Source organism: Chlorocebus sabaeus, chromosome 24 (assembly GCF_047675955.1).
Source record: "Chlorocebus sabaeus isolate Y175 chromosome 24, mChlSab1.0.hap1, whole genome shotgun sequence".
NCBI classification, from domain to species: Eukaryota; Metazoa; Chordata; class Mammalia; order Primates; family Cercopithecidae; genus Chlorocebus; species Chlorocebus sabaeus.
Window position 1 is genome coordinate 53,836,173 of NC_132927.1, and position 12,914 is coordinate 53,849,086.

The 12,914-nt window shown below is 43.3% G+C and overlaps 1 protein-coding gene across 1 annotated transcript in view; it reads right to left on the reverse strand.

The window, feature by feature from the left end:
• Positions 1-12,264: 12,264 nt before the first annotated feature.
• SPTLC2 (serine palmitoyltransferase long chain base subunit 2) overlaps positions 12,265-12,914 on the reverse strand; it is a 103,666-nt gene continuing 103,016 nt past the window's right edge. Inside the window, exon 12 of the mRNA XM_037984324.2 lies at positions 12,265-12,652. Within this exon, the coding sequence (XP_037840252.2) occupies positions 12,533-12,652 (120 nt within the window). The 3' untranslated portion in view covers positions 12,265-12,532. The remainder of the gene's footprint in view (positions 12,653-12,914) is intronic.

Consider the following 12,914-nt stretch of genomic DNA (forward strand, 5'->3'; position numbering starts at 1 on the left):
TTGAGACCAGCCTGGCCAACATGTTGAAACCCCGTCTCTACTAAAAATACAAAAGTTAGCCGGGCGTGGCGGCGCGCACTCGTTGTCCCAGCGCGTGGGAGCCCCGAGGTCCGGCGCACCTGGCCCACACACAGGTGGGAGAATCGCTTGAATCTGCGACGCTGCAGTGAGCCGAGATTGCACCATTGCACTCCAACCTAGGCGACAGAGTGAGACCCTGTCTCAGAAAACAAAACAGGAGAAAGTTGAGACTCAGATGTGAGGATAAAAAGTCCCAAAAGGACAGCCAGGAGTCTGGGGGTCGCCTAGTGGTATCCTGGGTGAAAGAGTGAAACTGCCCACTTCCTCCAGTGGGACCCTTGGTGCAGGGATCCTCACGTAGGCCAGCAGGGTCACCAAGATGGCCTGCCTCTGAGCAACCGACACAAAACCTTAGCACCTTAGCTTATGGCAAAGACCAGGAACTCTGAGAGGCAGTGCCAATCTTACAGCCTGCATGGGGCAGCTAGGGAATGTGAATGAAGTGACACCAGGTAGGGGGAGGGGTTGGGACAGGTCGGTGAAGAAGCAGTCACAAGGCATTGGGGACATGCCCACCCAGGGGCCATAGCAGGGCGCACGAAGGATGACTCAAGTTTCAGGGCAGGATTAGTGGATCCCCAGGAGTGTTAGATCTAGAGGATGAACAGCAAGCCCAGCTACTGGCGTAAACTGCGGGTCTGGGTCAAGTTAGAGTAAGACTGGGGGCGGGACTGTGCTTTTCTGGAACTACTGCTGTTTCCAGGGGCACAGCTGCAGGGTTTTGAATGGTGCCTCACAGGGATGACAACCTGGGTCTGGATTCGGCCATGGGGATTGGAGTCTTTCACCATTTACCAAGTAGGTGATATTATTGGACAAATTATTTGACGTCTTCGTGCTCTTGTCCTCTGTAAAGGTGTGGGGGCCCGGGAGCAGGAGGGGTTACCCATCTCACCTGGGCACCAAGTGTGAGAAGTGTGAGTAAATGAGAAGTAAATGTGAGTAAATAAGAAGCCATGTTTCCATGTTGAGAATTTGTATTACAATGAACCATATGAAGTTGCCATGTTTTGTTCAAAAGGTCGAATATTGGCAATTTCATATGGTGCAACCTAATAGTGTGCCTGGCCCAGCACTTTGGGAGGCCGAGACGGGCGGATCACGAGGTCAGGAGATCGAGACCATCCTGGCTAACACGGTGAAACCCCGTCTCTACTAAAAAATACAAAAAACTAGCCGGGCGAGGTGGCGGGCGCCTGTAATTCCAGCTACTCGGGAGGCTGAGGCAGGAGAATGGTGTGAACCTGGGAGGCGGAGCTTGCAGTGAGCTGCGATCCGGCCACTGCACTCCAGCCTGGGCGACAGAGCGAGACTCCGTCTCAAAAAAAAAAAAAAAAAAAAAAAAATAGTGTGCCTGGTACATGGTAAATACTCAAATGTTAGCCTAAAGAAACCCTGTTTATGACCACCTGCTAGACCATATTGCATTTACTAGACTAAATGCAAGGCCACCTTGTTCTTTTTCAGGATTTTTTTTTGGGGGGGGGGGTATAAATATTTTTACATCCTGCTGATTATTTTGTCTTTTTATCACACTCCTGCACCTTCCACCAGATCAAAGGAGACTTGGAATACAATGAGTTCTTTCATTCATGAGCACCTATCTCCATGACCAGCAGTCACCACTGGACTTCAAGCTACGCCCCCAACTACAGATAGCCTAATTGGTCCTGCTGCAGTCACTCTTGTTTTTACCCTCCCCAACTCCCCATGAAGCTGATTGTCTTTTCTTTCTTTCTTTAAGATGGAGTCTCGCTCTGTCACTCCGGGCTGGAGTGCAGTGGCGTGATCTCGGCTCACTGCAACCTACACCTCCCAGGTTCAAGCCATTCTCCTGCCTTCAGCCTCTCTAGTAGCTGGGATTACAGGCACTCATCCCCACGCCCAGCTAGTTTATTTGTATGTTTATTTATTTATATATATATTTTGAGATGGAGTTTTGCTGTTGTCGCCTAGGCTGGAGTGCAATGGCGCAATCTCGGCTCACTGAAACCTCCACCTCCTGGGATTCAGGCGATTCTCCTGCCTCAGCCTCCTGAGCTAGCTGGGATTACAGGCGTGCCCCACCACACTTGGCTAATTTTGTATTTTTAGTAGAGACAGGGTTTCACCATGTTGGCCAGGCTGGTCTTGAACTCCTGACCTCAGGTGATCTGCCCACCTCGGCCTCCCAAAGTGCTGGGATTACAGGCGTGAGCCGCTGTGCCTGGCCGGCTTATTTTTCCTTTTGAAAATAACCTTCATTGAGATATAATTTACATATAATAAAACATGCCCATTTTAATTGAGCCATTTAGTTTTCATAAACGTGTACATCTGTGTAATCACCACCACAATCATGATGTAGAACTTTCCCACCATTCCAATTTCCTTCTGTGTGCTGTAGAAAAAAATTGTGCATCAGTGGAAAACTGCATTGTGTACATAGTGCAGATACTTCTAGGCTGTTTGAGTCTAGTCTTTCATTGCCTTTGAGCTACTGCTCTATAGGTTGTAGGTAACTGGTAGTCAAAACAAAATTCTTGTCCAGAGAAACATGCAGTCTGCTTGTTCTGTAGAAGTTCGATTGACTTCCTTCTCCCAGTATGGAAGAAACAAGTTTGCCTTCATTTGGATATTAATTTCAATATTCCTGATTTATACATGTTGGTTTTTCAATATCTCCTTCGAACTGGTTTTAATGCCAGTTTCCTCATTAATAAGTAAAATCTTTAACAGGTGTTCATTTTTTTTTTTTCTCTCGAGATGGATTCTTGCTCTGTTGCCCAGGCTGGAGTGCAATGGCACAATCTCTGCTCACTGCAACCTCCGGCTCCTGAGTTCAAGTGATTCTCCTGCCTCAGCCTCCTGAGGAGCTGGGGTTACAGGAGTGAGCTACAGGGCCTGGCCTAAAACGTGTTCATTTTTATATCCATGAGAGACGTGACTTCATGCTTATTTTTTAATTTTTATTTTTTCGAGACTGATCCTTGCTCTGTCATCCACGCTGGAGTGCAGTGACTCGATCTCGGCTAACTACAACCTCCACCTCCAGGGTTCAAGTGATTCTCCTGTCTCAGCCTCCCAGGTAGCTGGGACTATAGGCACACGTCACCATGCCTAGCTAATTTTTATTATTTTTGGTAGATTTAGTTTCACCATATTGGTCAGGCTGGTCTTGAACTCCTGAACTCAGGTGACTCACTTGCCTCGACCTGCCAAAGCACTGACATTACAGGTGTGAGCCACTGTGCCCTGCCAACTTCATGCTCTTTGGAAAATTATGTTTTAATAGTCCCTTTGTATAGTTAATCCCTACCTCCTCCTATCCTTGGCTCCTGGCAACCACTGATCCTGCTGTTACCATAGAATATTTTTGCCTTTTGTAGAATTTCGTATCAATGGAATAATATTTATGTATTCTTTTCTTTGGCTTCTTTCTGTCATCTTGTTTCTTTCCCCTTTACACCACGTGCACTAGCATCAGCGCGTGGCTGAGATTCGTCCGTCTCGTAGGTATCAGTAATTTGTTCTTTTTCATTGCTGAGTAATATCCATTATATGCACATACTACAATGTGTTTATCCATTCACCATTGTGATTTTTGAATTGTTTCTGGTTATGACTAGTGACTATATTCAAGTGTAAGTCCTCATGCAGACATGCTTTCATTTCTCTTAACTATCTATAAGTGGGCCGGGTGTGGTGGCTCACGCCTGTAATCCCAGCACTTTTGGAGGCTGAGGCAGGCAGATTGCTTGAGCCTGGTAGTTCAAGAGCAGCATGGCCAACATAGTGAAACCCTGTCTCTACCAAAAATACAAAAATTAGCCAGTCTCGTAACTCAGTCTCAAAATAAATAAATATTTTAAAATAAAATATTTAAATTTATCTATGAGTGGAATTTCTGTCTCAAACCTGCCAAATTATTTTCTTACGTGGATGTGCCATTTGCATTCCCACCAGCAACCGGTGAGAGCTCCAGTTGCTCTACATCTTTGTCAACACTTGATATTGTAATTCTTTTTAATTTTAGCCATTCTGGTGGGAGTGGTAGCAGAATTTTGTTTTGTTTTTGTCTTTTTTTTGAGATGGAGTCTCGCTCTGTCGCCCAGGCTGGAGTGCAGTGGGCGCAATCTTGGCTCACTGCAAGCTCCACCTCCTAGGTTCATGCCATTCTCCTGCCTCAGCCTTCCGAGTAGCTGGGACTACAGGCGCCTGCCACCACGCCCGGCTAATTTTTTGTATTTTTTTTTTCGTAGAGATGGGGGTTTCACTGTGTTAGTCAGGATGGTCTCAATCTCCTGCCCTCATGATCTGCCCGCCTCAGCCTTCCAAAGTGCTGAGATTAGAGGCGTGAGTCACCGCACCTGGCCTTTTTTTTTTTTTTTTGAGACAGTGTCTTGCTCTGTCTCCCAGGTTGGAGTGCAGTGGTGTGATCGTATCTCACTGTAACCTTCAACTCTTGGGTTCAAGGGATCCTCCCACCTCAGACTCCCGAGTAACTAGGACTCCAGGCATGCACCACCATGCTCGGCTAATTTTTCAAATTTTTAGTAGAGGTGGGGTCTTGCTATGTTGCCCAGACTGGGGTGGTAGAATCTTATTGTCGTTTTTATTTGCACTTCCCTGACAACTAATTATGTTAAGCATTTTTTCATGTGCTTATGGGACTTTAGTATACCTCTTTTGTGAAATGTCGTTTCCATCTTTTACCTATTTTTATGAATAGATTACTAAGTGTTAAGGGTTCTTTAGATGTTCTGTATAGAAAGTCTTTATGGAATACCTGTATTCTGAATATCTTATTCCAGCCTGGGGTTTGCTTTTCATTTTCAGTCTTTTGAAATTTTCATTTTGATCAAGTCCAACTTATCAATAATAATGCTTTTTGTGTCCTCAGAAATCATTCCTAAAGTCACAGATTTTCTTTTCTGTTTTCTTCCAGAGGTTTTATAGTTTTAATTTTTGTGTTCAGATGTATCATTTATTTTGAATTATTGTATATCTGTGAGTTAAGGGTTGAAATTCATTTCTGCCCATATGGATATTTGGTTGTTCTGGGACCATTAGTTGAAGTAACTGTACTTTCCTCACTGGAACTACTTTGGCAACTCTGTTGAAAATCAACCAGCCTTCTATGTGTGGGTCTATTTCTGGACTCTAGTATGTTTTACTGTCTACACGACTATCCTAATGCCATTGACAGTGTCTTGATCACTGTAGCTTTACAGAAAGTCTTGAAATCAGGCAGTGTAAATTCTTTTTCAAAATTGTTTTGACTATTCTAGGTCCTTTAGATTTCCATATAAACTTTATCAAATTGTCCATGTCTACAAAAAAAGATGCTAAGAGTTACCCGTTTCCATACTTTAAATTCCTCACTGGGCTGGGTATGGCAGTTCATGCCTGTAATCCCAGCATGTCAGGAAGCTGAGATGGGAGGATTGTTTGAGGCCAGGAATTTGAGACCAGCCTGAGCAACACAGTGAAATCCTGTCTCCACTTTTAAGTAATAATGAAAAAAAATTTTAAAAACCCAACCCTTTCACTGGTCTGACCCCCACCCCCTGCATAAGAGAAAGACCTCACCAAGACCTACAAAGCCCAGTGAGTCTGCCTCTACACCCTCCCCACCACCTCACCTCACCATAGAGTTTTTAATTAAGCTCCAACTATACTTTATTTCAGATCCTCCACTGATGGTTTCTCTCTCATCCCTGTCTAAACCAGATAGTGGTTACGGTTTTTGTTTTTTTTTTGAGACAGTCTTGCTCTGTTGCCCAGGCTGGAGTGCAGTGGTGCAATCTTGGCTCACTACAACTCTGCCTCCAGGTTCAAGCGATTCTCGTGCCTCAACCTCCCAAATAGCTGGAATTATAGGCACACACCACCATGCCTGGTTAAGTTTTGTATTTTTAGTAGAGATGGGATTTCGCCATGTTGGCCAGGCTGGTCTCAAACTCCTGACCACAAGTGATTCACCTGTCTCAGCCTCACAAAGTGCTAGGATTATAGGCGTGAACCACCGCGCCCAGCCTGGTTACTTTTACCAAGCTCTTTACTTTTCCTCCACAGCACTTAACAGTTTGTAAAATGACATGTATGTTCATGTGCTTGTTTACTAGCAAGCAGGAACCACAAAGCTCAGTGTGCTGCCCGGCAGAGAGAGCACTCAATATGTATTGGTTGAATGAATAAAGGCAGATGTATCTTTCTGAATATTTTATTAGGGCAAAACAAGATATTTGCATTGGATGCTTCTTAAGTCATCTCAAGTAGTTAGTTCCCCTTCAGTTCTTAACATGCACTCTCAAAATCAACACACCTACCCCAACCCAATACTCATCGCTTCAGTCATCCAATAAAGTACAAAATAAAAATAAAAAAAATCATCATCTGGCAAAAAAGGGAAAAGGGAGAGAGTGACATTTTAACACATTACTAAAATGTTTAAGCTTTTATTTACACATCCCCTTCTCTCAGTTTCCCAGGTTATATGAACATTACAGCAATAGAAAGGGGTTATCATCACAGCACCCCCTTGCAAATTCCCGTTTACAGGTAACTTGGTCAGGGGAAAATATGGGCCAATGAAATAAGATCTCAGCTCTCCTATAAGCTACTGCTCTCTTCTCTTTCCCCCTTCTCTTAATGTTAGCTGGCTATTACAGAGAGGGATCATCAAGACTGTGTGGGCATGCTGGTTGAAGCGACAGGGTGGCTTCCAGTGTCCTGTGAAGAACCAGCAAGGATGCTTTTTATAACTCCAACCATCGACTTCACATCACTGAGGTAACAAGACTTAAGGGTAAAGACACCACGCCACCCTAGTCAGTGACGTGTACTCCACTTTCCAGGAAGACCTGGGCCAAATGACCAAGTTTTGCACAAGAAACCTGGGAATACTGTTGGAAAAAGTCTCCTCGTGCATGGAAGCATTCACTCATCCATGCAGATGGCAACAAGGCAGGACACTCAGAAAGCGTAAGATCAAGGTACTGCTCTTATGTGCACCTTTCATTTAACTTCCCCTCAAGTGCTCCAAAAGAACAGAGCTTTGGGTATTGCTTCATTAAGAATACGGTAACTGCAGTTTAAAAGCCATTGCATTCTTTAGGGTCAGTTTATTATAACCTATCCTACCAGAAAGAATCACAGTTTAAGGCCATTTATCATGTGTACTATGTAGTAAACAAAACCTTGTCCACAGTTCCACCACCAAGCCACTCCCAAGGGTGGACTGTGAATGTGACACTTCCACACTCACCAGAGATTAGGAAAAACATTTCTATTAGGGGCTGAAAACTAGCCCCTGGGTTTCCTCCCTAGAAAAGAGCTGCTTGGAAAACAGATGTCACTGGAAATGACAAAAGGAACAGCAGCATTTTCTATACAATTAAAAGCAAAGGGATCATTGGCTAGCGCTAGCATTTCTTCTGTGTGATAAGGGAAGCCAGCCCTCTAATTTGGCTCTCTGGCTGGGCACATGGCAATGGCTAGGGGCCTGGGCACATTTTTTTTTTTTTTTTGAGACAGATTCTCCCTCTGTCACCAAGGCTGGAGTGCAGTGGCACAATCTTGGCTCATTGCATCCTCTGCCTCTTGGGTTCAAGCAATTCCTGTGCCTCAGCCTGCCGACACAGCTGGGATTACAGGCATGCGCCACCACGCCCGGCTAATTTTTGTAATTTTAGTAGAGATGAGGTCTCGCCATGTTGGCCAGACTGTTCTTGAACTCCTGGCCTCAAGCAATCTGCCCGCCTCAGCCTCCCAAAGTGTTGGGATTACAGGCATGAGCCACTGCGCCCAGCCACGGGCACATATTTCATGTGGATAAAGTCGAGGCAAGAAAAAGACATGCTTTTCTCCACGTAGAAGGTATTTTTTAAACTGGCTTAATGGATTAAGATGGCTGCTGGGCACTGAGCATCCACATGAAGCAAATAGCAGTGTATCTGTAGGTTCTGGGACTGAAAAAAAAATCCCTTTAAGTTCCCTTTAAGTTCTTTTTGGCTTAGTAGCCAAAAAATAATCTTTGCTTTTTATACCTCCCCCATTCACAACCCCTTTGGGCTAAGCTGATTTTAAAAACATTTTTTTTTTGAGATGGGGTCTTGCTATGTTGCCCAGGCTAGGCTCAAATTCCTGGGCTTAAGCAAGCCTCCTGCCTCAGCCTCTCGAGTAGCTGGGATTGCAGGCTGCATCTGCACCCAGCTCCTAACAATTCTTCTTCTTCTTTTTTTCCCCCTCTTATTGAGCCGGGGTCTCACTCTGTCACCCAGGCTGGAATGCAGCGGTGCAATCATGGCTCACTCCAGCCTTGACTTTCCCAGGCTCAAGTGATTCTCCCACATAGGTGGGACTATAGGCAGGCACCACCATGCCTGGTTAATTTAGAAAAAAATGTTTGTAGAGACAGGGTCTATCATGAAGATTCATAATCTTCATGAATGTGGACAGTTTGAAGGAAAACCACTACTCTCATCTCTTTTTCTAAGCACAAGTAGAGATTATAGCAAGTAAAGATTAAAACTCATTGGCTTACTGAGAACACCAAGAGAGGAAAGACCCCTTGGGAATTAGGTCATAGCAATGCTTCAAACAAGACAACAACTGCCCATAACCCTACAAATTCTTGCAAAACAACAGTTACCCTTATTCAACAGTTACCCATATTCTTTCTTCATGGCCTACGGCATGTCCGGCAGTTCTGCACTGTTACTCAATCCTGGATCACTAGGAACCAGAAATCCTTATCAATTTGGAAAAAGGGGAAAAACAGAAAAGTAGTGGTAAATATCATCACTTTTTCCTCCTTGAGAAATCAGGAAATCTCTCCACGGAAGCCACTCATCCCCCTGGTTTTCACCAATAAGAAGGAAGCAAAGGGTATTACACACTAGAACATTCAGCTAGGCTGAACTAGTTGAGGAATTTAGATGCAGGCTCCCTTAGGTAATGAAGAAATTTGAAAAAAAAAAAAAAAAAAATTTTTTTTTAAAGTCTAAGGAGCTAGTTTAGGCCCCTAATGAAAAGCCTCCTCCTGAAATGTAAGGCTAAGTGTACAAACAGAACCAAGGCGTCTGATATGCTATCTTCAAAGCCCAGCACCACCATATATTGGTTTTCTCTAGAGTTGGAATTTTAAAAATCAAGAACTTGAAGGTACAGAAAGAATGAAAGGCCAAGTAAAGGAGGAAGGCATTATGGAGACAAATCACTGGAAACATGTTCAACTCCTTGGTGTCTGAAGAGGCATGACACAAACATAGAGCCCTTAGTAGTTGTGTAGGATGCTTCTGTTCACCTTGACTACAGAAGTAAGAATCCTGTTTTAAAATCCTCGCCCTATCATGAATGTTTAAGATAGTGACTAAAGCACTACGATGGCTGGATTCTTCAAACAAATAAGCAGTACTTTGGGGGTTCTGGAGACTAGAAGCTTTTTTTTAAAGGTAAGGATGTCTTATCCAAAGCAAAGCAAAAAGTTGAAAAAGTGCTATAAAGTCCATTCCCCTGCTAAGTTAAAGCTTTTTAAAAAAAAGATGCGAGAAGAAACCGCCACTGCTGCTTGGCCCACTCTTCATGTGGGCTTTTGATGTCTCCTAGCTATACATTTCCTGGCTTCTGATGTGATCTGCTGAAAGAGGTCTTATAAACCTGAAATAGGTAACAGCAATGCTGAATTAAAAGAGGAATGAGAAAAAGTGCTAAGAACTAGTCACACCTCTATAATCGACTCAGATGATCGGTTTTGGTAGTTATGGTTAACAGACATCTGTTTGAATCCTACCAGTCTTGAATCAGGCCATGTTAAACTGTGTATGAAACTATTCTTGTATGCCCCAAATCTCGACTTATTCTCAATGACTGTATTTATATATACACTTGTATTCCTCCAAGTACTTGGATAAACGATGATACCTAGGATATGACTGGACCCTAGATTTATATTACAGTTTCAAGAAGAGACAACCAACCATGTATAATGTATATATAACATTTTGTTCTTTAGAAAGTACAGAGGTCCTGGATAGATCACAGGAGGTTTGTCTCTTCAAAATAAACTTGTAACAAAATTACACCTATCTTGAAGTAACTTTGTACCAACAAAGTTTTGCAGTGACTTCATGCAAGCCAAAATAAAAAGACCAGCAGGTAAGTTCATTGCTTATAAGTCTGTGACTTTTAAAAACCCTACATTTACATTATTAAATAGTAACTGCAGTGCAAAGGCTATCTGGTATTCCAGTGGGATTCTATGCTAGGAAATTAGATATGCAGGAACGGTTGACAATGTATTTGATTTTATAGGACTCCTTATTTAGTTACCACGACCTCCTTCTTACTTTAACCTATACATGCTAAATATAGCCTCTGCATCTCTCCTTGGTTCTTTCATTCATCTTTTTCTGTTCTTTAAAAAAGTAAAATAAAACTTTGGAATATCTCAGGGGCTTATTAAAGCTCGCAGATGCTGACAGTGAATAAACTTATACTCAAGACATTAAAAACAAAACTTCACAAACAATAATATTGCTTACATCCTCTGCTACATGTAATGTACACAAACATACCACAGCTGATGACAAGACACCCAGGAGAATTTGGATTGATAATCTTTACCAATAAAAGGAGCAATTTCAAAAACTAAAATGTGTAACATGACTTTTTTTTTTGAGACACAGTTTCGCTCTGTCACCCAGGCTAGAGTGCAGTGGCATGATCTCATCTCACTGCAATCTCCGCCTACTGGGTTCAAGCGATTCTCCTGCCTCAGCCTACCGAGTAGCTGGGATTACAGGCGCCTGCCACCATGCCTGGATAATTTTTTTGTATTTTTAGTAGAGACGGGGTTTCACCATGTTGGCCAGGCTGGTCTCGATCTCCTGACCTCAAGTGAGCCACCTGCCTCAGCCTCCCAAAGTGCTAGGATTACAGGCGTGAGCCACTGCACCCAACCTGTATGTAACATGACTTTCATACACTGCTTTTCCATTCTGTTCCCAATCCTTCTCCTGTAACACTTGATGGATACAAAAGGACAAGCGGATCCTGGGTATAACCATGCCAAAAGTCCGCTTCACTTACACTTTGGTTCAACTAAAAAAGAACTTTAAAATGGTGATTTTCAGATTTGTTCTTTGGTCAGGCAGTATAAAGCTCTCTGAAAAAAGTCCCTTTACCTGGTTATAGTATGAAAACAGTCAAAATAGAAAATGTCAGTTTAGGAAAGAGATCTATGTGTTCAGAATTTCTCAGAAAAAAAGAAAAAAATGTAGACAGGCAGACCCTAGCCCCAGATGCCAGATTCCATTGTCTTAGGACATCAAGAATAAAAGAGAACTAGCATTCAGAAGAGTAATATTTAAGTGGGTTAGCTTCCAAAAGGCCTAAATTAATAAATCTAATCCTTAAATAGCAACATGATAAATGATTTCTGAGCAGAGGATTTACCACCATTTTCCTTTATCAGTTTAAATCCTAATCTGGACCCAGACCCAGCCAGAGACTGTCATAATTTTCAAACGTAGAAATCAGTAGGAAATGCAAGCCACAGACTCTGCAAGGAGTAATCAATTCTTTCCACACTGCCCCTGCCCCTCACCCACCGGGAGTGCACATCACTCTACGGAGTGGCTTTGTACCCAACACTCAGATGTGAGAGTGGCCTTCTAACCAGCGGGGCATGTGGGTGCTTTGAAAACAGTAAGTGCTTTAAAAAAAACGGGGTGGGAGGTGTTATGGCTGGAGCTTGGCAAGAACCAGAATTTGCGCACATCCTCAGACTGTGACCGTTATGAAGAAATATTTGATGGTAAAGGAAGAAATCATCTGGTGACCAGAACAAAATGGAGTAAGACCAAACCCTTGGGAGATTACACAATAAGCCTTTCAGCAGTCATCGCTTACTGTTTTTCTTAAAAGGCTAAACTTAAGATTAAAGGGTGAATACTTCTATTGATTACTTGAATGGTTAAATAAGGATTTCAAGGCTGGCCACCTCTGAGACCTGGATGGGAAGTAAGTGGAAGGCACTTGCTCCCTAGGGAGGAGGGCCAGGTAAGTCTCCAGGCTGTGGAGACAGCGCCAGCAGTAGCTCTTGATGGGCCCAAGTCTGCGAGGTGCTGGGAGGGGGGAATGGCCTGTGTGGTTAGCCAGAGACAGGCTAGGGTCAGTGTGATTTCACAAGTAGAATGGTTACAAAATAAAATGTTTTTTTTAATGGACCGAAAAAGCAAAGTGAGTCACCTTCGTTTTTAAAGGTGAGACTTAGCAAAGGAAGGATTTGAAGCAGTTTTTTACTATTTACAAAATGTCATTTAGAGTGGAGGTGGCCACCTTCAGTAGTTGAGGCAATGTCTTTCACATGAGATGGCCATAGAAGTGTGGTTCCTGGAGCTGGCTCACAAAGGCCACAGGCTGTCCTGGGTGAGGAAGAGTTCCTCTGAGGGAGCACCAAAAAGGCTCAGTCTTCTGTTTCTTCATATGTTGTCTCGTCAAAGGGCCTGTCCAGTAGAGGTACCAACCGATGGCGGGAATACTTCAGCTGCAATAGGTCCCCAACTTCATCTATCTCCTTTAAAGCCTAAAATATGCAAGACAAAGTAGAGGTCTGTCAGAGCCAGCAGGATGCAGGCATGCCTGGTGTTTTACTTTGCTAAAAACAATCATGGCAAGATTATCCTTCAGCAGGACTTAGGTCTAGTGCATTTACAAGATCAGACTACAATACAGCTGTGGAAGGACCTGCTTTCTGAACAAGGCTTTCAAGCTCACCATGAATAATGGGTTGTGAATAGCCAGGTATGCAGAATAAAGGCTATAATTCAAAGTATGATATGCTTGGT